Source organism: Corvus hawaiiensis, chromosome Z (genome assembly GCF_020740725.1).
Source record: "Corvus hawaiiensis isolate bCorHaw1 chromosome Z, bCorHaw1.pri.cur, whole genome shotgun sequence".
In the NCBI taxonomy this organism is placed as follows: Eukaryota; Metazoa; Chordata; class Aves; order Passeriformes; family Corvidae; genus Corvus; species Corvus hawaiiensis.
In genome coordinates this window covers 13,162,139-13,188,555 of record NC_063255.1, presented here as the reverse complement: position 1 = coordinate 13,188,555, position 26,417 = coordinate 13,162,139, and the positions used below count along the sequence as shown (strand labels likewise).

The following is a 26,417-nucleotide window of genomic DNA, read 5'->3' as shown; positions in this document are numbered from 1 at the left end:
TTTCTATCACAAGTTGTGAAGTTATCATACACGTGCATTTCCAAAAGAGTTGTTCCTTCATATGTTTTTTAAAGAGTCTTTGACGGTTCAGTGATATATCACAAATACAGTATTTTCCAAGCAATGAGTAGGAGCTAGATTTCCACTGAATTTTCTTTAGCTTTGATGAGCTTAGACATCATCAAATATTTTGCTTCGAGACATTGACAGGTATCTTCCACCAGGCTGGTACCTGTAGAATCAATTTTAAATATGAAAAAGTGTCACAGGAGATAGAAAAATAAAGACCCATGAAATCATCTAACTCTCATTGCAATCTTTCTCCTTAACTCCAGTGACTTACAGGTTTTGATGTTCTACTGAATTAGTTTCCATGAGAATTTGAAAGACCATTAAATTAAACCTCATATGACCAAGAGAAACAGTGATATGAATAGTGGGAATCTTAAAGACCTATGTCTCCTAATACAAAAAAAAGAACTTGGATATTTTGGCTGAGCAGGACTTTTTTCTTAGAAATCCCAACCACACCAACAACTAAACAAATGAACAAAAACCCAAAAAACAATAAACCCAAACAAACAATTGCATCGAAAAAGTATTTTGGGTGCTTAACAGTACATATCATTGGGTATTCTTAGAAGAAATACAGTACCAAAGATAATGAAAACAAATGCCTGCATGCTTAGTGTGAAAAGATAAAACTTCACAAACTGTTAGTTGAATATATTTTAGAAACACTTCAAAAGCACAAATAGGGTCCAACACAAGCACAGTGTAGCTCCTCACTGGAGCATTTACTAAAATCTGAATAAACACAAAGCCAGAACCTGGTGTGCTGACTGTCCTTACTGTCCCATAATGTTCTATCTATTTCAGGAACTCTAGTTTTGAAAACCAATGTTACATAAGCTACTTTTAAACTACTTGAAATTCCATATGTAATTACTCTTGATTTATTACCTCCAAGAAATGAAATGAAGGTTACTAGGGGAAGCTCAACTACGCTTTGTGGCTCCTGGTTTTCTTTTTAAAGAAGAAGTTTAGGATGTTCCACTTTGCAAAGTATGTATATATGCCTGAAGACTTCAGACACTGTGCTTGAAAACTATTTGATCCAGAATAATTACAAATGCATATTCTTATTTTTAGTAGAAAATCCCTTTCACACTGCATAGAAGCCAACTGCTGACAGAAATTCTAGGCTAGTTCCTCTTTAAACTATTGTGCTTAAAAATCCCCAGCTTTTCAAATGTGGTGACATGAGACTAAACCAGTTGTCTGAATCAACCTGTGAAACCTGGCAGTGCCATTTAACAGCATTCATTTCATGTTTCTGAGCTGGCATTTGTTTATTGACATTATATTTAGAAGTCCTCTGAAACATTGACTTTTTGTGAGTCTTTTTGTTTGGATAAACTAGCTGTAGCTGAAAAATAACAGATAGTATTTTTATATGTGAATTTTAAATTATTTATCATTAAGTGGTTCAACACAATAACAACCTAAAAAAAAAAGCACCCATACAATGTATTGCTTGTTTCTTAAATATGAGCAGAGCTTAGCAGTTACATAAGGTATTCTGTGACTGAGGAAATTTGGTGTTGGAGTCACAACCACAGAATCACAAAATCCTCTATTACAGACAGAGCTACACAGTGCAGCCTGGTACTCTCTGCCCAGGAAGTTCATATTTTAATTTACTTTAGTAGTTCCAAGATCTAATATCCAGCTGTATTCCTGCAACAAATGCTGTAACACTCAGTTTTCTTTCCTGCAGCCTTTTCATAATGGATTTAATACTGGGAAATCAAGTGAGCTTTCTGAAGTTGAGCTTCGTAGGAAATTACTGAAAACCTTACACTGTACATCTGTTTGTTGAGGCATACACCTAGACTAGGTAGCTCAGTGTGCAGCTGCAGGTTTTGCCCTGGATGGCCAGAAATTGGAGCCCCAGGCAAGGTGCCACGAACAACTAACAAAGGGCACAGGGACCTGTGGCCCAGCCAGGGGACTGGACACTTGGAGACTCTGCAGGAGCCAAGGGCTCACCTGGAAGAGCCTGGATTATGATGCACATAGACTGTGAGGGTGTAAAAGCGCAAGGATTCTTTTGTCTGGGGTCCCTCCCTGGAGGCACAAATTCGAGTTGTTATGCCATCACTGCGCTATCATTAAATTAAGGGAACCTGATATCTGGGACTCTGCTATGGCAAACCTGAGATTGAGATGGAAAGGACAACTTTTCTGACTGTGAGAGTGGGGTGAGTAGGGAGTGAAAGGGTCCCCTTGGGTCATTGAAGTGACCTGTGGTGAAGGGGCTTTAGTCCCAGCAGTGCAAGGCTGGGGTGGCACGAGTGTGACTACCAGACTGCCCCCTGAATGGTCACACTGGGACGTTTCCTTAACACACAGGTGGTTCACCAGTTTTATATGCAGCATTTTTCAGATTATGCCATATATAAAGTTATATCCAGCTCCAATCTTACTCTGACATTTCTAAAAAGCCTGAAACACCTTCAGGTTTTAATTAGTTTTAAAAGAATTCCCTTATCATAGGGGAAAAGGAAGAAAGGAAAAGAGTTAGATTAAATTATAAGCTTCATTTAAAAAACTCTTACTTTGAAACTATCTGATACAGCTGTCATAGGTCAGAAAACAGAAGACATTAGAAACTTTTAACTGGAAATTACAGAGAATATTCCTCACCTTCCCGAGTCCGATTCAAGGGGGTCGTCATTAACAGAGTCTGCATTAAAATCCAAAGGTTCTGCATCCTGGAGGAGTTCTATTCTATCTCTTTCAGTCCTACCATTTGAACGGGTATACTTAGATAGTGCTAAGTAAGTAAAAGGAAGGAAAGACACTTATTTGCTTTGTGAACAGCCTGGCATGTATGGAGACATCAAATTTAAAAAACCGTAAGAATAACAAAGCAACCTCATCCAAAGCAAAAGTGAGATAATTTAGAGTAGATTTAGTATTAAACCAAACTTGCTCAAATTTGTAGTATTTTGATTTTGTATCTCAACAGAAATGCAACTACAACTTTTGTCCCTCAAATAGGTTGAAAACTACCTTGCAAAGAATCAGAAGAAAATGAAAAACTACAGGCAAGCATTACTTTCAAATCAAACAATCACCCATTCATCCTCCCAGCTTCATGGTTTAATTAAACTGTCTGGAGGGGTTTTTTGTTTGCTTTTGTTTGTTTTTTAAAAAAATCAATCTCATGAATTAATGAAATACAGTTGTTTTGCAGTTCACTCTGTGACCTTCATTAGGTCAGTACCTATGGCTTGCTTTAGTGTTGGAATGCTACATAATCACATGACGAACATTAAAATGCAATTTCAGTTAGTCTACCACTAAAAATCTGGGTTTGCAACTTTGTACAGAGGAGGGGGAAATCTACCAGTGTTTTCTTAAAAGCATATTCAAAGCTTCCCTCCTCCTCCCCTTTTTCCTCCTTTTTCTTCAGTTTCATTTTACTTGTTAGCTTACAAGAGCACAAAAAATACAGGAAAAAAATTAACACTGACAAACTTTTTGGAAGTTTAAAGTATCCACAAAAAAAGCATTCTGCTAATAGACATTACTAATAAAAAGTATATACACTTATATGGTTTTACATTTGTTGGTCAACTGATTGCTTCATTATTCCAGTCTGAGACAGTTCATTTGCAAGCAGAAGAGGTAAATTTTAAGATTTACAACACCCAACTTCAAGATGTAGCATGAAGTTTCTTTGTTGACAACTGCTACTCTAATGGCAATCATTATATACCCCATAAGACCAAGCACTTGGTCTGAAGAGTAGCCAGAATCTCTGATTCCAACTAGTTGGAGATGGAAAGAAACACAGAACTCTTCCCAGTGCCTTAAATGGCAAGGCGGCCCTGAGCCACAGAAGTGAATGTTATCAACACATCATCTAAGACAAAAAGGAAAATATTTGAAACTACTCTCATAGCCAGTGGTGTGCAGACAAGATACTGAAAAACAAAACAAACTTCCCCTCCAGCCCACAGAGCTTACGTCTATTGGCACTGGTCTCTGAGAAGCTGGATTCTTTCTGGTCTGTGTGGACAGCTCTGCTTCTGGTAGAATCTTCTCTGTTTCCATACCGCTCCTTCCATTCCTGGAAAAAAGACCATGAAGGAAAAAGTAAGTTGTAAGGAAAAAGCAACACAACAATTGTTCAGTGTCTTGATACAGAAAGAATTTTTGTTTTGTTTTAAACGCAAAACATGTTCCTTCACTAAACTGGTTACCATAACTGTTCTTTAGAACAAGACTTCCAGAAAACAAATTTCATCTCAAATCTGCACTTAAGAGTTCACTCCACTGCTCTAAGTTATGGTGGGAACCGCTGCTTTTATTGATTACTACTTCCATCTAGTGGCAAAATGGAAAAATAACGAGAGGCACATAGCACAGAAAAATTCATAGCTTTGTGTCAAGTCATTTCAGTGTGTATTAAATGTATCATACACTTGCTATTTTGCATCCCAACAAGTTCAAGTTTTAAAATTATGAGATGGAAGGAAAGGATCAAAAGAAAGGTCTACACAGTACTGGCTGTCATCTAGGATTAAATTACACCTGAGCTTGAAAAGTCAAGAGGTTTTAGTCCTAGTATTATCTTGCATGCATCCTTTCTCTCATCTATGTCTTTTATTGTGACTTCCTATACTAGATTTTGTTATAAACTAAAGAAAAATGAAAACTTCAAAAATCTTTCAATACAGTATGCACAGAAAACATGATTTGAATCAAACATTCTGTTTGTTATTCAGCAGAAACTATTAATTCTGCCAAAAATGTAATTCCTTCTTGTGGAAAAAAATAAAATAGAACCTGTGCCAATGACTTTCCAATGAGCACACAAAACAAGTCAAATGAGGAGTCCATATTTCAGTACAGCAACCCTGCAACTGCAGTTATTTCAAGCAGAGCAGTATCAGTGTAAGAGACTGGTAATATGCCATTTCAGATTATTCTGCATCCTAGAAATCAGGAACTTTTTAAACGCTTGTTATACCTATTGTCATGTACCACAGCACACTGAGTTACTAAACTGTCCAAGTAGTATCACTAAAATAGTCCTCTTACCATCTACAATTACCCTCAGCCAAGACTATTCATCAAGATTAAACTGATTCCATCAATTATTTGGGACTAATTCCTTTGTGAAATAGATCATTCTGAATTAAATAGCTATAGTAAATCCTATCAGATACTGCAGTATAATATTACAATTAGCTAAAAAAATGTCATACCCTTCTTCTGTTTTCACCTTCTTCCTGCCTCTGTCGTTTTCTTTTCTCTAAAAATAAAAAACAAAACTGTCTGAGCACCATACTAGGAAAATCATCAGCAATTTTTTTTAAACAAACAATAAAAATCCAAAGTTAACTAGCAAAGATTCTTATTGAAATACATGACTCTTACAATTAAACAAAAACAAAACAAAAACCCTCAAAATTATTGTCATGATGGTATCCTGGGTCATAGCATAACATATGGATACCAGCTGGCAAAGCAAAAATAAACCAAAAAACCAAACCCTTAGAAATAACTGGAAAAGTTATGACATTAAGAAAAAACTTCAGCATTTTTGAATCAAGACCTTGATGAAGTTCTGTGAGGCCCAGCCTATGACCCAAATACTTTGTGTCCATATCTGTTATAAAGTTGGAAGTATAACATCACAGTGTCAATGTCATCATAACCTCTTGTATAAGGGAATAAGAGACTTTGATCTTTCTCCAAAAAAAGGAAATACTACTATTCTAAGTAAACACAGCTTTTGTTTTTCATCAACTATGGGAATAAAAGTATTCCATAATATAACACTGTATCCAGAAATTTTAATTTCTAAACATTTATTCAAAAATCACAAAAGCTTTTAGCAACTTCTAAGAAACACTTTAAATAAAAATTAATGTAAAATAAGAAGCTTTCCAAGCCAGCAGATAATTCCAGTTCTACACAAAAACATGCTTTCTCTAATAAAACACTGCTAGCTGACATAGCAAAAAAGACAAAAGGAAATGACTGAATTTGTGCAGCTCAATCAATACACTTAAAAAAGGAAGATTAGTTTGTTGATGATAAAGACAATTTAAATGTTAACCATCCTTTATGACAGATTACACAAGCACCTGCTAAGGTATTATCAGTAACACATTGTAAAATATTTAGAAGTATCTAAAATTCAGGTACTAAAACTGGTACTTCATTTAGGATGTCAAATGAAGTCCATTGGTAGACTTTACATAGCGACCACAGTGCTGTAAGTTTATTGCAGTTTGTGCTGTGGCCTTCCTCAGTATAGCTTTCAAAATACTGACAGACAGTAAGCTTTTTCTTCCTGCAACATTTCAGACAAATTTAATCCAGAAATGTATCATATGATGAGGAAAAGGCTGAGGTACTTAATGCCTTCTTTGCCTCAGTCTTTAAGCCTAAGGCAAGTTGTTGTCTGGGTACCAGTTTCCCTGAGCTGGAAGGCAGGGATGGGGAACAGAATAAAGCCCCCAAAATCTAAGGGGAAATGGTCAGTGACCTGCTACACTGCTTGGACACACACAGGTCTGCGGGGCCAGATGGGACCAACCCAAAAGCACTGAGGGAGCTGGTGGAAATGCTCACCAAACGACCTCCCTTTAAATTTTCAGCTGGGTCACAACAACCCCATGCAATGCTAAAGGCTCAGGGCAGAGCAGTTGGAAGGCAGCCTGTTGGAAAACGACCTGGGAGTGCTGGTTGACAGCACTGTGTGCTCAGGTGGCCAAGAAGGTCAGTGGCACCTGGCCTGTACTAGCAACAGTTTGGCCAGCAGGACCAGGGCAGTGACTGATTTTAGTTTTCGCCTTTTTTTCTTTACATATTCTCTGTATTCTTTACACATATATTTGTAACTTTTTGTATTAGTAGCTAGTTTTTCCAGTAATTTTCTGTGGCCTTTCCCTAGGCAGAAAGACAAAACAAATTCCAGAGCTCCGAGCCCTGGGGGGTACAAGGCCCCCATCCCATCTTGGTTCTTCCTGGCTACCAAGGTCAAGAACAACTCTTTGAGATATATTTCACAGACAAAGTACAACTAGTGCGGAGGAAGGATTTGGAGCATAAGTCTGATAAGGAACAGCTGAAGGAGCTGGGGGTGTTTAGCCTGGAGAAGAGGAGGCTCAGGGGAGACCTTATCACTCTACATCTCCCTGAAAGGAGGGTGTAGTGAGGCAGGGGTTGGCCTCCCTTTCCAAGAGACAAACAACAAGACAAGAGGAAATGGCCTAGGGAAATGGTCCTAGGGAAATTTGGGTATTAGGGAAAAAAAATCTTCACTGAAAGTGTTGCCAGGCATTGGAATAGGCTGCTGGGGGAAGTCTGGAGTCAAAATCCCTGCAGATATTTAAAAGATGTGTAGGTGTGGCACCTGGGGACATTGGTCAGTGGTGAACTTGGCAGTGCTGAGTTAAGGGTTGGACTCAATCTTGGAGGTCTTTTCCAGCCTTGACAATTCTATGGTAGTATGATTTTGTTGGAAGACTGACAGAGGACCTAATTTACCTCTTCTGATTAGCTCTTTTCCTTCATCAATCAAATCAGAGGTCATTTCGCTATCCCCCATGAACTGCTGGAATCCCAAAAGATTCAAACAACGAGTTCCTAAACTGGTAAAAGAAGAAGCAATTTCCTTTGTTAATTTACAATTAGTAGTTTAGATATGTTACAAAACAAAATGTAAAACAAATTATTCAGAACTGTATGGACAATCCAACTAAAAAGGAAAAACACAGAAGACAAATTATTATACCAGCTGAGAAAACAGAAAATTCAGAACTCAGAACAATAACTGGTGACCCAGAACAGTAGGGTGACCTAGGTGACCCAGAACAGTAACGCATTCCTAAATACAACTGAAAGTGATGGAATAACCCTATTCAAATGGCGATATTGAAGCGCATATAGTCTGAGAGTAGTGCAAAAGACACTTGCTTTGGATGTTCTCAGATGTAACAGAATTTGTACCTGTAAAATGTCATCAACTCTTTTTTGCCAGAAAACAATTATTATAAAAATTCTGCTTATTATGATTTCTGTGTTTTTGAAACAGTAGTAACATAGGAAAGCCACTTTCACTTCAGATTTCACTTGGAAGAAAATGTGGCATATTTTTAAGCTGTAGGGATGCTGGATGCCCTTTTGGATAGCCATTGGGCAGCAGTCAGATAGCAAGCTTGCTCCACCCTTTTTAAGCCAGTCCTGGAACTACATAGCATGAAACGACTTTCACCTTTTCAACTTCATACCAGAAAACACAACTGCTGTTTTTGTACTGTTTTCCTTCCTCCAAACTGGAGCATTGATATCAAGCTCAAAGTCAGCTTTATTGTACATTTAGGCTGAAAATTCTTTTTCTTATACTACCTAAACTTTAAGACTGCTGGATCAAACACAGGAGATGGCTTTCCTCAATAGATTTTAATTCAACCTTCAGTTTTGCATATATCTGAATTAGCAGAGGTCATTAAAGAAACTCTGTTTCAATTTCTATTCCTCCTTTTCACTATGGCATTCAAGGCCCAGGACAATCATCATGGACAAGAAGTAACATAAACTCATTTCTCTTTTCTTGTCTTTGGCTTTCCTGTGTGTTGTTCGTTTTGTTTGTTTTTTTAGCTCCACCACCACTTTTGTCACTTAATCTAAAGGTAAGCAGGAAGAACTCACAACTAGATACTTGTCTTAATATCTATAGATGCACATACAGTATTAATGGACATCCAAGGCATTTCACTACGTTGTACTTGACTAGAAACATATACATTGCTTCTGATTGAATGGTAATACAAAATTGAACCTATTACATAAATGTAGTTCAGCAAGGTCAGACCAAGAGTATCTCATTCCTTACAGTGTTCAAAAGCAGACATTTTAGAATTATAAAGCAAGAATGTAACAATGTTTTCGCCAATTACCATCCCAGCCTCCAACAAACTGTGGCTTAGGGAAACAAGATCAAATTATTTAAACCAGTATGCATTACCAGGAGTTTGGTAACACATCAGAAGCTTGTTATGAGTCTGTTAGAAAGTTCAATACCTAATATTGCTGCTAGTGCTTCTTAATTTATTAGAAAACTTTGCTGAAAACAGCTTCCTCATGGTAATTTTAATCTCAAAAGCAGAATCTAAATGTCCCCAGGCTCCAAAGTTTGAACAGATCATCCTTCAAAATCTAGGAATGAAGTTTAAATTAACTCAGTTATGAGTTAATACAATCTATATTCTTAAAATGTACACATTTCACCTATATAAACAGCGATCTATGGATTTAGGTTTGCATTTTTATTAAAATGATACAACTCAACTGCTGGAAAAAGGAGTACTGAATGTCTTCTGGAGTTAGAAACAAATTTTTTTAACGTAAAGAAGCATGGAGGATCTGTCTTGCAAATCACTTACCTGAAGTATGTAGCAATACAGAGAATGACAACAAGCATTGGGTAGTATATATAGAATCCATCTGCAACAAAGGACAGCACTCTCATGGATCCCATTATCTAGAAAAAAAAATCCACAAGAACAAGCTCTAATTAGCTATATTCTACATAAACCCATGAAGATTGTGCCTTCTCACATAAATATACAATCCTTTACAGTTACTGAAACAAAGGCAATATTACCACAGACCTGCTTGAGAATAAGCAGATGTAAAGGTCACCTCCAACGCTTTGAGGTTTCTAAAATGCTAGATTTTGTAGTCTTACCTACTCCAGAACAAGGGCCAATCTGGTGGATTTTTTCATCTGCTGTGAAAAAGAGTCTCTAGACAACACTAAGAATTTAGTTACTAACAACGAAGATATGAGATGAAACAGAAACCAGTTCTTCAATAAAACCAAACTCACTAGTTTTCAGTAGGAAGTTAGAATTGCTCCCAATCAATAGGGATGCCCCACATGCTAAAGCCAGTGGAAGCTAAAACTAATAGGAGTTTGTATTAGGAAATGAAGAGCACCCTGAACTCTAAAATATAATACTTTACTTTCTTAAGATAAAGAGGCAAAAATGATGACTCCTAGAAATCATTACCAAACTCCTGGTCTATAACCAAGTACTTTCACCCTGCTGAGAAGATTGAAAAGATTTGAATATTGGAATCTTACTATAAGACAGATTTAAAATACTTGGTCTATTCTCCAAACCATATTCAAAGCTCAAATCCACATTTTCTTACTTACAGATGTATAAGCAGTTGGCTGAGTGTTTTTGTGAGAGATTGTTGAATCCATATGGGTCAAGCCCAGAAAGTTCAAGCACAATGGTGGAGTAAGACGGCAAAATAACCTGCACAAATGCAAGAGGCAACAGCATTTAGAAGTTTCTTACATTTACTACAAAATCGTAACTGGATCTATCACAGAATAATGATGCAGAGCTCATTAGGAATTAAACCCATAAATTACAAATTAAAGAATGTAAATGGAAGTTTCACGCACATTTTCAATTCAGTATTTGATAGAACACCTGTAAAACATATACCAAATACTCACATGCCACTGAAAAGGAGACTGTATGCATCTGTCTGATGATGTGAAGCTAAGTAATAATAGTTAAATACACGGATCCTGAAGACAGTAGAGTAAACACAGATACTTAGGAAAAAGATGGTAAGAAAACAGGCCATCTGGGGGAAAAAAAAGTGTTGTTGTTTAAATGTAGAACTCTACTAAAGGTTTCAATGTATTCAGCACATAGCCTGTCACATATAGGGACCATCTCCAGCCATAATTTTTCATTTTGAGATGCGAGAACATCACCAGCTCTAAGAAGAGTTTCAGGAGTTTTTCTGAACAATTTAAACTGGGAATGGTAATTGTAACATTCTACACATAAGCTAACACAGTTGACCCTAGAAACATTCTACTGCTTCTTGTTACGTAAATAAAATTGCTATAATTGCCTCAGTAATTACTATGACTGATCTGGCATTTCTTCCTACAAGAAAAAGGCATAAACCCAAGTGTTTTTGAATCAACTTTTCCTAAGTATACTGGAATTTTTCAGCTCAGTATCTTTACTGATAAATAAATTTGTGCACACATATGCTAGCCACACCTGTGACTGGATTCCTGGTCATCAGCAAATTCCCGTTTAGGAAACTGAGGTCACACACATGACCGATTACACAGAAAGTTTAATTAACACCTATGCTCCAAGCTAGTGTTTCAGAAATTACTCTACACATGATATTCAAGCCAGCCTTCAGCCTTCAGGGTCATGCCTTCACCTGGTATTTGAGAGTTTTAACAAGTGGCAAAAGGCAGACTTCCTCCACAGATGTAAAGTTTGCTACCATACATTTAGAGACCTTCTGAAAGTTCACAGATTATATAGAGATTTGTTTTTAAATCTGTTTTATCTACCGCTGTTATCAGAACCATTTATCTGAAAATATTTTTGTCAAGTGATTATCTCCAACTTACCTCTATGTATATGTAATTATATGTCTTTTCTGCCAGCTGTATGAAAACTGCAAATAGCGACAGAACTGGATTTGTGCTGAAAAATGTGCACTCTGACCACACAACAATTACAGAGAATGTGGCCAGCACAACTGCGAGAACTCTGTAAAACCATGGTCGCAGAAGGCATTCCCAGTACCACTCTGGAAAAAACAAACACACACACACATATCCGGAACAGGTTAATGAAAATTACACAACCAGAAACAGAACTCCCTCACAAAAGGCTTCAAACTTTGCTAATGCTTAATTGCAACACACAGCTGCTACCAAATTTGTAAATAAAATTTAGGCTTACGGCAGCATAAATTAGTATATGATAGCTATTCAATTACATAAATGAATTAATATTGCAGACTTGCTTCCCTCTACTGCAGCTGAACTTTTTACATAAAATTGGTTCTTTTTACAGAATGGTATCAGTTTATGGCTTGACATACTCAAAATCTGCATGACAGCACTTACCAACCGTTGGTGTGTAGAAATACTGAATAATTTTATTTTCTGGTTCCTGGGAATGAAAGGTATGAACAAACTGCCGAGTTGCACTGCTTTCATTTTTTGCCACATCTTCTAGGTAAAATGCTTGCTCTAAAAGAATTTGCCATTGGACCTGTGTACGACGATGTCTCTGTACTGAATAGATTACCTATAATAAATTGAAAGAAATCAGGGTTACAAGGTACTCATTTCAAACAACGGCAGAAAATCCTTGCAAAATCTCTTGAAAATGTGTGCACTGCAGAACTGCAAAGAACAATTCCGTATATTCAAAAAAACAGGTAGTTAATTCTCTAAATGTATGTCATAGAAGGACTACATACATGATTACTGAGTTTTGTAGCTTTTTCATCACAAACCATTTGTAGCAGTTAAATCCTACTTTTTCCAACCTACCACTTTATTTTTGCATCTCAGTGAATACCAAGCTTTTACTAAATTTTTTTTTCAGAATGCACTGTCAATCAACCACTACAAGGCTTATTCACAGACAGCTATAATACTATCAAGATGTAACACAAGAAGTAACACTTATTACACATCCAGAACTTTGATCACTTGGGATATTAAATTTCTGTGCTTTCTTTCACCAAGAAAAGTTTCTGTTAAGTAGCTTACACCCACTATACTCAACCATCCAGACAAAGTGCACTCAAAATCTTTGACTATCATTTACTCTCATTACATTAGCATAAGTGAGGCATTCTCCTGTCTATTAGTATACCTGCTTGTGAAGTTTGGCCAAACTTTTTTCACTGGGATAACTGTTCTGTCTTTCATCAAAGTCTTCATAATCATCCATGTTCCTACCCATTCTTTCCTGGTACTCAGTAGGGCACTGGAAGGAAAAGGGAAAATTAACTGGGAGATGAAGGAGTAGCAAGCAGTCTTTGCTTATTATTTGTGAAAATTTGGGGCACTTCATGCAACTGAAAAGGTCACTCTAAGCATACATTTTTCTCTTTCTACAGCATTCTCTATACAATATATATCTGATAATTACATACACCATAAGAAAGCATTTCACAAAGAATTTCAACTCAGACTCTCAGAAACTCAAGATGTCAACTACAGATTTTATATTAAAAGCAAGAGAGAGTAACGTACAAGTATTCTGTATGTGCAGGAAGCACCTCCCCTCAGCTTAATAATTATGGTTGAAGATGAGCAATTGGTTACCTTTTTCAGTATTGTATCAACACATTTCCTCAAGGGGTGATTATATTTGATACTCTCACTTACTTTACGGACTTCCTGTTGAGAGAAAAAATAACAGAGTAGCTTAATGCTGCTAAATTTAAAATGTGAATTAAATAAATTTTTTGTAAATTATATCTTTTTACTGGTCAGTTAGGGTTGCAGCCCTCCCAACTGGAAAAGATAGCCATCAAAGCCTGAAGAAAAATACAGCTTCCTAAAAGCCATAGCTTTACTAAATACCTCATAAAAGGTAAGTGAATTATTTGTAAAGAACACCTATGTATTATTTTAAAAACAAACATCAGTGCGCAACACTACTATACAAATGTGTGGAAGATTTGTTTCTGTGCACGAAGGCTGAAATGGAGAAGACTTTCATGTTTAAGTTATAGATAAAAAAGAGATAAAGAGGAAGTCCCACTAACTGACTCGAAGCATTGACCACCTCCTTAGGAAGCTTGTTCCAGTGTGAGACCATCCACCACCCCTATGGTAAGGAAACGCTTCCTTACGTCCAGTCTGGACCTCTCCAGACACATCTCTGAACCGCTGACATGCATCCTGTCACTGGCTACCAGACCATCTCCCTCTCCAGGCATTTGAACAATGCTCTCAGTAATTTCCTTCAACTTTTAGTCAGCACAGAAGTGGTCAGACAGCTGGATCAGGTGACTCTTGTTGGTCCCTTCCAGTGGAAATATTCTGTTTTAAGTGCTATCCTCGTAAAAAAAAGTCTTCATTGCTCATTTTCTACTAAGTTTTGTAGTTACGTCTCACTTAGGCATTTTTAGCTGTTTTTAGCAGTTTCTTCAAAATGCTATTACTGTTGAATGAAGATTCTACTACTATTTATAGTGACACATAACACAATTTCCACCCTACCCTACAACAGGTCACACGTATTATTCCAAGCCATGGTAACCCAGCAGTAGAACCAGGAACAACTATTTAAAGGGCTGGATTTCCACTCTGTTCTTGAACTACATTAGAGCCTATTGCTCACAGACATTTAACAACAGAGTCTCAACAGAAAGTTTGAAAAAAACAATTATCTATTCTCTTATCAAAAAGCATTTAAGTGTGGCCCCACAATGTGGAAACTCTTCTCAAGATTCCAGATATACACTGTGAGCAGAGCATAAAAGAAGAAGCACACAATTTGAACACTAGTGGAACATCTGTACACTGACTGTTCAACCTCACTCTGAAATGTTATTTGTTAGTGACCAGTATTGCTCCAAAAGGGTCAATAAAAGAATAGACTCAACAAATAATGGTTATCAAGTTGCAATGACTTTTAAGTTCATCACAGCAAGGACTATTTTTGATTTGACTTTTGCACAGGGTCGAGTGTTATCGAGTGGGACGCTATGATCATTTTCTGAGTTTACAGGTATTTTACAGTAAGGTCATGCTACAAGTGTTCAACACCAGCAAATTCAGACACAACTAACAACAGTCTTCACTTTTTTCACAGGGAAAGCTCATTACTTACCTCCATAATATCCTCTAAATTCTCCTCTGCATCTGCTTTTTCAGTCATCAGTTTGGCAGCTTTGAAATAAGTCTTCATGAGTAGATAACCCCTCTTGGCCCCATTCCAGTGAGAACGAGGGATTTCCACCAAACCATAACCCAAAAGCAACACAAGAAGGAACAGACCCCATGTGTTTGCAGCAGCTATTCCAATAGTCTGAAGTTGGTTCCTAAGGAAACAAAAAATTATGTAAAACCCAAACAAATACCATCCTCCTATCCTGCCTGCAAGAAACCAGCCTTGATGTATCAAGATGAACCAGTATGGCTTTCAAGTTTACAGGAACAGACTTGTTATCACCTAAATTTTTGCCTGGAGGCAGCCTGCTACTTGGCCATATTTAAAGCTGCCACAATTTCCCTGTATCTCCCATGTTTCTGCCCACTATGGAGGGAAGACAAGAATTTGTTTGTTCTCAAACAAACTGTTCTCCTAAGGGAATATGTTCCCTTAGGAAACAACATGAACTTATCAAACTTACTGAAAGTGAGGTCAAAACAGCATAATAGCAGTCGCTGTAAGAAGCCTCAGAACCCAGGATTTGTACTCAGAATATTGTGTTCAGAAATTTGCATTAAGATTTGTATTCCATCTCCTATGGAAGACTACTAGCAATTTACAGATGTCAATTATTTTAACCTTCCTTTTCACCTTCAAAGTCTACAGCATTCAGATGCATTACACAGGAAATACTGATTTTTTGAAACACGTTGTTCTGAAAACACTGGAAGTTTCTGCACTAACTTTGTAAATGTGTTTGTATGGAGAAAAAAAGCACCATTGCAAATACAAGAGGATTCCTCTGCTGTACATTACAAAATAAGAAAACCAAAAACCAAATTTGTATAAGTACTCAAAAAAGACCTTTTCATATAAAAAGTTAACTTTCTAACTGCCTAGCAAAATATTGTAAATAAAACTAGTCTTTTTAGAAAGACCCATTTCTGTAAGAACTCATGCAAGTGCTTACAACATTATTCTTACCATTGTAAATTGAAGTTTGGGTTTACAGCCACATATATTAGAAATGCTCCAAAAATCAGCAAGTAAGTGCCATAATAGATAGCATTCTCAATCAAAGCAGTTTTGATCTTTCCAGTGATGGAGAACCCGCCTGATCTAGCATATGACTGCATGAAAGGTAGCAGAATCCTAGGACAAAAGGAAACAAACCAAAACCACATCAGCCAATCAAAAAAACCCACCAACCCCCACCAAAAAAATCTCCCAAACACCCAAACCAACAACCCCCCCAAAAAGAGTACTTTAGCAGTGTCAGGTTACTGAGGCAGAGGTGTTAAAGTTTAAGACTCCCAAGCTTCTAAGAAATTAGCTACTTAAATGTTTTTATTCTAGATGTACCTGTCTGATGGCAAACCTTAAACAAGCTGCAGATAAAAACAATACAGTTAGCTTTACTATGAAAAAACTGCGATAAATAAGAATGAGCTACCAACCCTGATATCCTTGAGTAACTACAAAGTAAGTATTTGATGACAGGTTGATCAGAAACCACACAAAGCACAGACAACCCAAACCCCCATAGACAAATCTTTTTTCTGTAGTTTTATATAATATATCCAATAAAGCCAAATAATTTACGGTATTACTCCAAAATCACCCAACTTATTCATGGAATTATTTTGGTATCTGGTTGCCAAAACCTCATTTTTTTCAGATAATCTATCCATAAACACCCACATGCGTAAATTGCTCAGTTTCAACTACAAAAGTGAACCAAGGGTAAATGACTGCCACCTGAAATTTGCTTCCGCAGAAGCAAGAGAAAAGAATACGCCTAAGTTAGTACAGTAATTATTACAGAAATTTCACTACTAGCAAATAATATACAATTTAAAAGCTCTTTGCCGCAGTGATACACATTTTTAAAGAACGCTATGACTGTTAAAATGGTGCACTTAAAAACTGTATCATAGTCGTCACCATACTCTTTTGCCTTACCTACCATGTTAAAAACTGAGATGTCCAATATACAACACGCCAGAAAATTGGCATAATTCCATCAGGAATATAACTCCAGGGTTTGAAACATTTTTGCTTGCTGTTACAATGTAAAGAAGATTATTGTTAGTTGTAGAGCATGAGTATGAAAAGCATTTTCTATAAATTCCTATCTAGAAAGGTTTTTGGAAAGAGCATAGAAGTAGTACAATACTATTCAAGTACATAGTCAACAATCAACCACCTCCCAAATACATAAACTGAATGATCACCTAGAACTATTTATCATTTTCCTAACCACAAATAATGTATCTAGACAGGACATCTTTCTTAGAGAAAAAAACAGAAGCTCAAAGATTGAAGAGGAATACTGAATAAAGAATTTTAAGGTTACATTTTTGGTTTTTAGTAGTAATTACTTCATGCACAGAAAGAACGCTTTTTCAGACAAAGAAGCATTAAACTTTAGTTAGTAGAGCAGGTTTTAAAAAAATATCTAGGGACACCATCATCTAAAGAATTTAGTTGTACAAAAAACACATTAATTGTTTCTTCTGCCACCCAGCTGGATTCAGTCAGTCTTACATAAATTTTGATTCAGTAAGCCAATACTCTTCTGACAGGTAGTGTTCACTTCAGAAGACCAGAAAAGCCATATGAGCCATTGCAGTAAAAAAACCCCAAAAAACAAAGGACAAGGTGTCCACCTTACACGAAGGCAGTTCGATTTTTTTTGACACACCTGTCTGGATAACGAAGCAAGGGTGAGTCAAAGGGCAATAAAGTCAATTTAGATAGGATTACCTAATGAGAAATAATTGGAGTTTTCCAGGGTCAAACTAGTTAAGCCTGAGTTGTAAGTTTTTACGGGCACAGCCTAAATATTTTCAAAACTATCAAATTAAGATAGAATGACAGGTAGTGTGACTAAAGGTTTCAACATCTCTCCTATGAAGACAGGCTGAGAGAGCAGGGGCGGTTCAGCCTGGAGAAGAGAAGGTGCCAGGAGACCTTACAGCACCTTCCACTACCTAAAGGTGGCTTATAGGAAGGAGGGAAATGGACATTTTATATGGGCAGAGTGACAGGACAAGGGGCAATTGTTTTCAACAGAGGGCAGGTTTAAATTAGAGATTAGGAAGAAAATCTTTACTGCGTGGGTGGTGAGGCACTGGCACAGGTTGCCCAGAGATGCTGTGGATGCTCCATTCCTGGCAGTGTTCAAGGCCAAGCTGGATGGGGCTAGTGAAAGGTGTCCCTGCCCCTGGCAGAGGATTGGAACTGGATGACCTTTAAGGTCCCTGCCAACCCAAACCATTCTGTTGATTCCAAGAAAAAAAGTTTGTCTGAAGCTATAGGTAAATTGAAAGGTTACTGAATAGTTTTTAAATTGTGTATATACTTAACTAGGTTTAATTAACATGGACTGGGTGGTCTTAAGTCTAGGGTGCAATGTTGCAGCACTAAGTCTGTCATTTCACCATTTCACCACGCTTCCAGGCCCTGTTCTGGGGCAGCAAGACTGGCAATACTTTGCATTGATACATCAGCTGACATCTTAAAGGCTCTGATCATCTTACACATAACTACACTGCACACATCAACAACACAGGGAAGCAGCCAGTGTAGGCTAACAGATGAGCAGCCACGGGAAAGAGCCCACATTTAGGGAAAAATCTCCAAGTTTAGGGATTCCTTTCTTCCTGCCAGGACAAAACTAGCAGGTTATCATTACTCTAGTGGAATACAGTAGATTTCAGATAACTCCAATTATCATATATCAAATAGCATATATATATAATTGCTTATTACAATTACATATGTAATTATAATAAGCAATTAGATATGCTGCTTACATATAAGATAAGATGCTAATTTCATTTATAAGGCATAAAATTAGATTTTCAGGTTTAAAGTCTTTAAGATTGCAAAGGATAAGCATTCAAAGCCTCTCCTCATAACCAGGATTGCTCAAAAAGCTTAGTCCTGTTGCTTTAACAAAAAAAGGGAATCCAGTGCCACAAAAAAAGAATAGTTTCCTAATCAGCTAGAACTACTACGTAATTACAGTGTAATTACTCCCAGCAGATACAGGTTCACTTTTCCTCACCTCTTCCCTCACTGTCCTGTATATTTACAAACTTCAAATTTTGCATCACACAGATAACACTTGTTTATCAGTTTTAAAAAAGAAAATCATAAAATACAGTCTAAAGAAAAAAACATGTAGCTCATACCTTGGAGCAAGAGTAACATAGGAGCCATTACTTTCTGCAGGACTGGAGTTAACCGCAAGTTTGCACCGATTATAAATAGTCTAAAAGACAATTTATTTTATATCAGTGACCACAGAGGTATAATACTTATTTAAAAGTAATAAGTCCTATTTTAAAGACATTTCCTATACTCCAGGTTTACATCTGGAATTAATTATACTAATAAACATTCAAATCAACATGCAATCAGCAATCAAGTAAGAAAAATGCTGAAAGTGTCCTTATGCTGCCTAAACAAATAAAAAGAATTGTTATAGCCATATAATGAAATTTTAAAATGTTTGAAATCTATTTGTTACCTGATGAGATCAACAAAAAGTAAAATTAATTATAAACACAGACACTGTCATGTTTAATTTATTAAGACACTACACAGATTTCTTTGGTGTTTCTAAGCGATGGTCTTTTGCAATCATTAGTTTAGAGAAATACCATACCCATTTGATGCAATTAAGCAGGAAGTCTTGCACGTTTCTTACCGTACTGACATCCAGAGGCAGTATGAATACAATCAGGAAACAGAGATACCAAGCCAATAATGTTGCTATGATCACCAGCCTATGCTGTTTCTTGAAGTCTCCATACCGGTGAAGTAGGAATAAGGCCAGGAAAAAGACAAACACTATCTCGAGGCCCAACGCTGCACCACTCATTGTTAAACGTTGGCTCCAGCCACACCGCACTCACTCGGGAAAGCAGATCAGAACTGCAAGACAAAAAGACATTTAATGACATTAAAATCTCTGGAAGATACTTACATGAAGAGTTGTTGAATGGACACTTTAAAACGTCTTAACAGACTTCTCGTACTTCACATGATCAGGACCCTGATCAGACAAAAGACAAAGTTTTTCAGCAAGGTGCCCTGAAGACCTCTGCAGAAATCAAATTTCCAGCAACATATTAGAACAACTACTGTTCATCACCTTGATATACAGTAGATTCAGGAAGCAAATCCTGGCCCCTGAACAGACTACCTAGCCCAACTTTAGGTCCAGTACAAACTTCAAGATGAAAATCTATCCTGCTCTTTTTTTTCCCTTTTAGAAGTAATCCACTAATTTGGACAAAGGGTTATATATTACAATTAAATGTTTCTGGATAGCTAATGAACAACTTTTTTAATGGAATGTACCTCAAATACATATTTGAAGTCTGTACACAAGAGTTAACAGAGCGCAAAATCACAGCAAAGTATGTGTTAGTCTACCTGTAATGTACTTCTCTTAGGTTTGAAATTTCAGGAATTTCTATTCACCTTCCTACTCCTCTTGTGCTCTCCAGAGAAACAAGGGTCTCAATTCATTTGGTATTAGTTAGCCATGATGTATTTTTGCTTTGCTCGTCCTTCTGTGTTTAGTTACTCTGTTACAGTCAGGAGTGCTGTAAGTGGCTAGAAAGTTCATACAGCTTCATACAGATAAGCAATTATGTGAAGGGCCAGTGAGCTGCACAAATCCTTTACAGAAAATTTCACTGACTTGTTACACTTTTATTTAAACTGCTTCAAACCTTTTAATAAGCATCATTTTACCACTGGCATTTAAAGCATTATAAAGAAAAAAAGAAGTTTATTACTGTGGCCAGTCTGACTTGCCTCCATCAAGATTAACATTTAGGTGGCTTGATTTAAGTGAAATAGTTTTTGCTATGGCTTTGCTGTTAAGACTTTCAGTACTTCCACTTTTCTGGAGATTTAGAAGAAATGCTATTACTAAAATTCCCCTCTACTTACTTTTAAATCCCTTTAGAATTTGGTAAAGTGAACCGTTTCTTCTACTAATTTCTCAGTAAACTGCTTAAGCAGATCTGTTATGCTTGAGGGCACTAAGCAGTGAAAACTCTCTTATTTGCACTAAAAAAACCTCTGAAGTTTGTGATGCTGTTACTACCTTGAGGACACAGAGGAACAATTATTCTGTGATTTTTTTTTCCCCTCAAAAATTTGTTTCTCCTCAGTTTCTACTTTCTTCTTTGAATTTCAAACAGTAAGGAGTCTGTTTACTCCATATTGGCTGCGACACACAGAGCATTCTATATTCTGAAAATAACTCAGGTTACCTTCCTGTTTGTTGTCAAAGATGCACATACTTTTTCTTTTCTGCCTTTCAGCAAACATGTTTATCAAACATTTCTATTAGGACAAAGCATCCCCTTACCATCTGTCTATACTCTACTTTAGCTAGATCATTTGTACATTAAAAATCCAGGATATCTAATCCATTTCTCCATCACTTATTTGAAGCAAGTCCTTGACTGTTCTATTGTACCATTCCTGTTTCCTCTGAGAAGTCTTTCATATTTACAGTATAGCAGCAAATTCCAAAGAAGCAAAAATAACAAAACAATTATGTATCAGCTTAATTAAGGCACTGCTTTCTGGCAGTGGTAGCTTTTGGTGCCTATCATAGCCACACCTTTTACTACGTAAACAAAAAAATTATACAGCATACACTCATTAGTCACAAGTTTTATTACAGTCACACCTAAAAAGCTGCTATCAAAACAGAAGGTGAAAAGTTTTTGTGCAAGATGCTGCACTCAGCTACTATTATTAGGGAACTTCCAGAAATATTATAAAAATGTACTGAATATGCTAAAATAAAGAGCGACTTGAGTCCTACCACAACTTAACTCACTTTCAAAGACAAAAGTGACTTTGCAGTTATCAGTAAACTACATCTTTATGTTCTTCCCTGGTTCCTATTTTAATCTTAAAATACAAAAAGAAAGGCCTATTTTTTCACAAGACTGCAACTAAAAACACTGTCTTGAATTAATGTATACACATTTTCAAACATTTTCAACAGTTTAAAATTTTTCGATAGAAACCATTTAAAGCCAGCTCTCCACATAAAGAGATTAAATGGAAGAAAATCCACAAAGTGAGAATTGCAATGCTTGAGAGGAGCTCTTCTGGTGAGCTAAATCCAACCCAACAGTGCAGACCTATGTGGGACCTGTGTTACTAGAATTAGACCTTAAAATATATTACAGCAGGCTATGAAACCATGACTTCCTCTAGAAAGCAGGATTTCCTGAACCTGACTGTTAGCTCAAAGAAAGGTAAGCTCCTTACCCATCATCGTGTTTCTTCACTTTATTTAGACTGCCATCTCACTATTGGCATACAGCTACCTAGTATCAGCTAGCTCAAATTCCAGAATCTCTAAAAAAATGTTGGCCTGAAATAACTACTCCAGAAGAGTTCGCTTGTACTGTACAACCTTCAATGGCTTAGAAGATGCTCCTATTAAAGCAATGACAAAGTAACAAGAGCCCTCACCAAGAATGGAGAAGTATTTATTGGCATACTCAGTTTCTGAAGAACCAGGAAACTACAGATTAATACAAATACAATTAAAAGCTGAAACACTGGCACGGGAAGCGCACCTTAACCAATAAAATACAAGGACATGCTCTTGTGTTAGCTTAGGATTTTCCTGCTTCTTTTCAGACACAGAAAAAATCAGTTAAGTCTTTAATTTTACCCAGCTACTAACTCTGCAAGCATCATAAAGGGCTCAGTTCAGGCTTAATTCCCTTTATATGATAGACTCCCTGCTATCAACAGTATTAAATTACTCTGCCAACCTAAGAGTAACTGCACTCATGACATCTACATTACAAATGAACTAACTACTCTGCCTGGTACAGAAATCTCAAGTTACTAAATGAAACAGCAGAGAATGAAAAACCCCACACCTTCCTTAGAGTTTTTATACAGCACCAAATTTAACAAAGACATTCCAATATTATATTCTCAAAGAAGGCTAAAAAGAGTAAAGCATATCTGTGAAGGATTCCCCCAGTCTCCCAAAAAATCCCTGAGAAGGCCTGAACTGAGGGTAACCTTCAGCCTCACATGCCTGACTAAAAAGTGTAAATAGGATTGCAGGATGTTTCCTTCACAAATTCAGCTTTATTAAGGCCTCCAAATTCTTCCCCTCCAGGAAACACAGCACTACTTCTCTGTCCTGTATTTCTGTGGTTGATTGCTCCTTCTTAAACACAGGCAAAAAACTCCACTCACTTGTACTCGTTCCTCTCTCTTAGGTTTCCAAATCTTTAAGGCATTTTGATTTACACTACCACACTCAAAAAGACATGAAATCTCTCATAGTTTTGTGGCTTCTATAGTTTTAATCATCATATGATTTCATTAGGGAAACTGAAAACCATGGAAAGTAGTTGACAAGGAAATGGCCTCCTTAGTCACAACAGTGACTCTTCCCAGCTTTCTTTCCCAACCAAAAACATCCTAAGGAACAGAATCGAAGTCCTATTAAGCAACATATAAGATTATCAACTGATCCTCTTGTATACAGTAGGTCTATCAGTCATTACTGAGACAGATTAGATTACTCCAACTATTTGTCCTTGACAAATTCAGCTATTATATTCTACATACTTACAAACAGCTTTAGTGACAGAATTTTTTTCAGGAATTCAAAAGAAGAGGAGTTTGCCAATCCATAGCTCTGCCTGTCCTTCTAACATTAATAATAAAGACAGCCACCATGCTTCTGGTTTTCGTGTTTGTGGTACCGCAGACATTTCTAGAATACTAAAGACTTTTTTTTCTTGTTCTTGAAGCATTCTCAGGTAGAGATCAAATAGATTTGGAAAAGCTGCATTTCTAGACATCCTGGATATTTCAGATTAAACACCTGGAAAACCAAGAAGCCTTACTCTGTATTTTCAAAGATCATAATTACATCTGAAAAGAACCTGTCACCAAAAAAGTCGCCAAACTATGAAAGGGATATCAGAGACAGTCGTGGACAGAACTGAGAGCCTCAACATACCAAAAGAAACATCTGGGCAACAGCATTTCCCACCTCAAGCTGAATTCACAACTCACCTGCAAGTACAAAAGCTGCCATCTCCAGCAATGTATCAATGGCCAGCTCAGTGATGAGCTTCTGCCTTTCTGCTAGTTCTTACTGAGGTTCTACCAGCACATTTCACTCGGCAAGACAACCCAGTGTTTGGTTTCTGAAGCCTGCCCTACTCGGCAAAATTATGCTGCGAAGGATCATAAAGACAGACTTCACTCTACAGACATGATTAAGCCTTTAGTACTGGTAGAACTGCCCCACACTAAGAGCCCTTGACACTTCCACCTTTAAACAACAAAATGGGCTAAGTCACACTTCAGAACACACAAAGAGAGAAGAGCGAGATGCAAAGCAACAGTAAAAACAGTCCCTTCAGTTATTTTAATATCCAAGTCTGCAGAGGGTGTTGTGGGGATTTCTTTTTGGTTGGTTTCAGGTTTAGGGAAGGGGTGGCATTGTGGGTTTTGCATGGTTGATTGGTTTTGGTTTTTCTGTTTACTTTTTTATCACACACTGGCCCTTACAGCTTGGGGGAAATAGTATGTATTTATAAACAGACAACAAAGAGCTGCTTTATCTCAGCACAGTGAAAGGGCTATCTAAAGAAAGAAAATAGCCACGAACTGCTCAAGACGACCAACCAGAGAAGTTATCTGATTGCACTATTTGAGAGAAACAACCTCTGAGATTAGTGAAGAAAGCAATTTGCATGGCTTTGTCCTTCTAAGACCCACTAGTCAGTGTATGTACTGAGAGATATTTTATTAGTACCTGTCAGTTCAACTATTTTGCAGCAAAGAAAAATTTTAAATTGACTAAACATTTAATTGGTAAGAGATTGACATTTAGGGAAACAAGTTTTGTATCTTCTAATTAAAAGAAAAAATAAAATGCTGTGCTGACACCACTCAAAATAGCAGTTCTCTCTAATTTTGTAGGAGACTAGGTTCTGCACATTAGCACTAAAAGAAAGACAAATGCTCGACCAAGGAACATTAAGAGTTCTGTGTTCAAATGCAAGCAGGGACCATCAGCACAAAACCATGGCGAGCTCATTTGCTTTACATGGTGCTCTCTTGTCCTCTTCTGAAGGACCACAGAGTCATTAAGGTTGCAAAAGACCTCCAAGACCATCAAGTCCAACCTTTAATATATTAAGTACCACAGAGGCCAAAGGTTTCAAACAGTTTAGGGAAGTATGCTTAAAATAATACTCAGAAGAAAATAACTCGCTTATCAGAGGAACTGAAATAGAATCAAATGCAAGTGCTGTACAGTTGCAAGCAGAATCTAAAAAAAGAATAGAAATCGCTATCTGGGCTACCAGACTAATGCACTCTCACAAAGCAGGTGTCAGTAAGGCAGTCACATGACTACTGCCCCAACACTGCATTCAGGCAAACAGATTATGTGTTCATTTCCAGATTGTAAAAAATAATTGATTTTCCGCAAAATCATCTTTCGATTTCCCATACATTAATAGAGAATAGTGACATGATTCACAAAGAAAAAAGGGGCTGCAGAAAAGGTGAAACAAATTCAGGGGTTTTTTAAAACCAAAACTCCACCTCTTTTTCATCTTATTATCTGCTTAAATAACCTTTGAACAACCGTTCCGTGACTTAAGTTAAAACTGGAAACGGTTAAAAAAATATTTTTTTAAAGATTATATGAATGTTAATTTGAGTCACATCATTCTCTGTACGTGACTTGAAGTTGTGTTCTCTTTGCCACGGGTTCCATTACCACCCTCAATTTTACAGGCACGTCTCTCCATCGTTATGCAGTAAACAAAGGACAGCATTTGCAAGCAAGTGGTTGACTAAGAGCGGGGTTCTAGGTGTGTTCAGAATTAGCTCTCCATCCCCACCAATTTCAAAACAAGCAGTTTGGGAAAAAAACGCAGGGAAGACCTGCATTGCTGAAAGTCGCGCTGGCTGTGAATCACGGTTTGAAAAGATTGCAGGGTTTGAACAAGCATGGTGAGGGTCAGGACCAGCCACACACGGGCAGGTTCAGGTCCTCCCAGAGAAAACCTTCCACGGCGAAATGTGCCGGCGCTCCCCGGCGCTCCCCGCCCGGCCGTGTGCGCACAGGCCTGTGCGGCACAGGACCGCGCTCCGCCGACACCGAGCCAACACCCGAGCTACCTGCTCGGCTGAGAGCCGGGAAACGACCGCGCCGACCCCCTCACCCAGCACGGCCCCGCAACCACCCTTCCCTCCGCGTCCTTGTCACAGGGGACGTGCCCGGGCGCTGCCGCTTCCCACCGGGCTCCCGTCCCTGCTCAAGAGAACCGGTCCGGCCGTGACTCGGCACTGTGGCCCCGTTCCGCCCGGCCCCGCGTCCTGCCTCACCACGGCCGAGCCGCCGCTCAGCGCCGCGTCCCCCGCGGGGCTCCGCCGCCCGCCATCCCGGCCGGCACCGGGCTCAGAGCGTGGCGCAGAGAGCGGCGGCCGCTCCCGGCTTCTTCCGCGTCGGAGCCGCCGCCATTCGCCGCCCGCCGCCGCCGGCCCGGCACAGCCCCGCCCCCGGGCGGGCACACGGCTGCGAACTACAACTCC

At 37.9% G+C, this 26,417-nt stretch overlaps 1 protein-coding gene across 1 annotated transcript; it reads right to left on the bottom strand.

Moving 5' to 3' along the window:
* LMBRD2 (LMBR1 domain containing 2) lies at window positions 1–26,368 on the bottom strand. Its single transcript, XM_048292747.1, has 18 exons — window positions 26,211–26,368; window positions 19,492–19,718; window positions 18,974–19,053; window positions 16,741–16,836; window positions 15,759–15,926; window positions 14,733–14,943; window positions 13,217–13,291; window positions 12,762–12,875; window positions 12,002–12,185; window positions 11,498–11,679; window positions 10,565–10,698; window positions 10,253–10,358; window positions 9,474–9,571; window positions 7,576–7,679; window positions 5,283–5,329; window positions 4,039–4,141; window positions 2,710–2,839; window positions 1–232 (listed from the first exon to the last, which is right to left on the bottom strand). Exons 2-18 carry the CDS (start codon window positions 19,663–19,665, stop codon window positions 172–174), a joined length of 2,067 nt encoding a protein of 688 aa, XP_048148704.1. The 5' UTR covers window positions 19,666–19,718; window positions 26,211–26,368; the 3' UTR covers window positions 1–171.
* Between the last annotated feature and the right edge of the window lie 49 nt (window positions 26,369–26,417).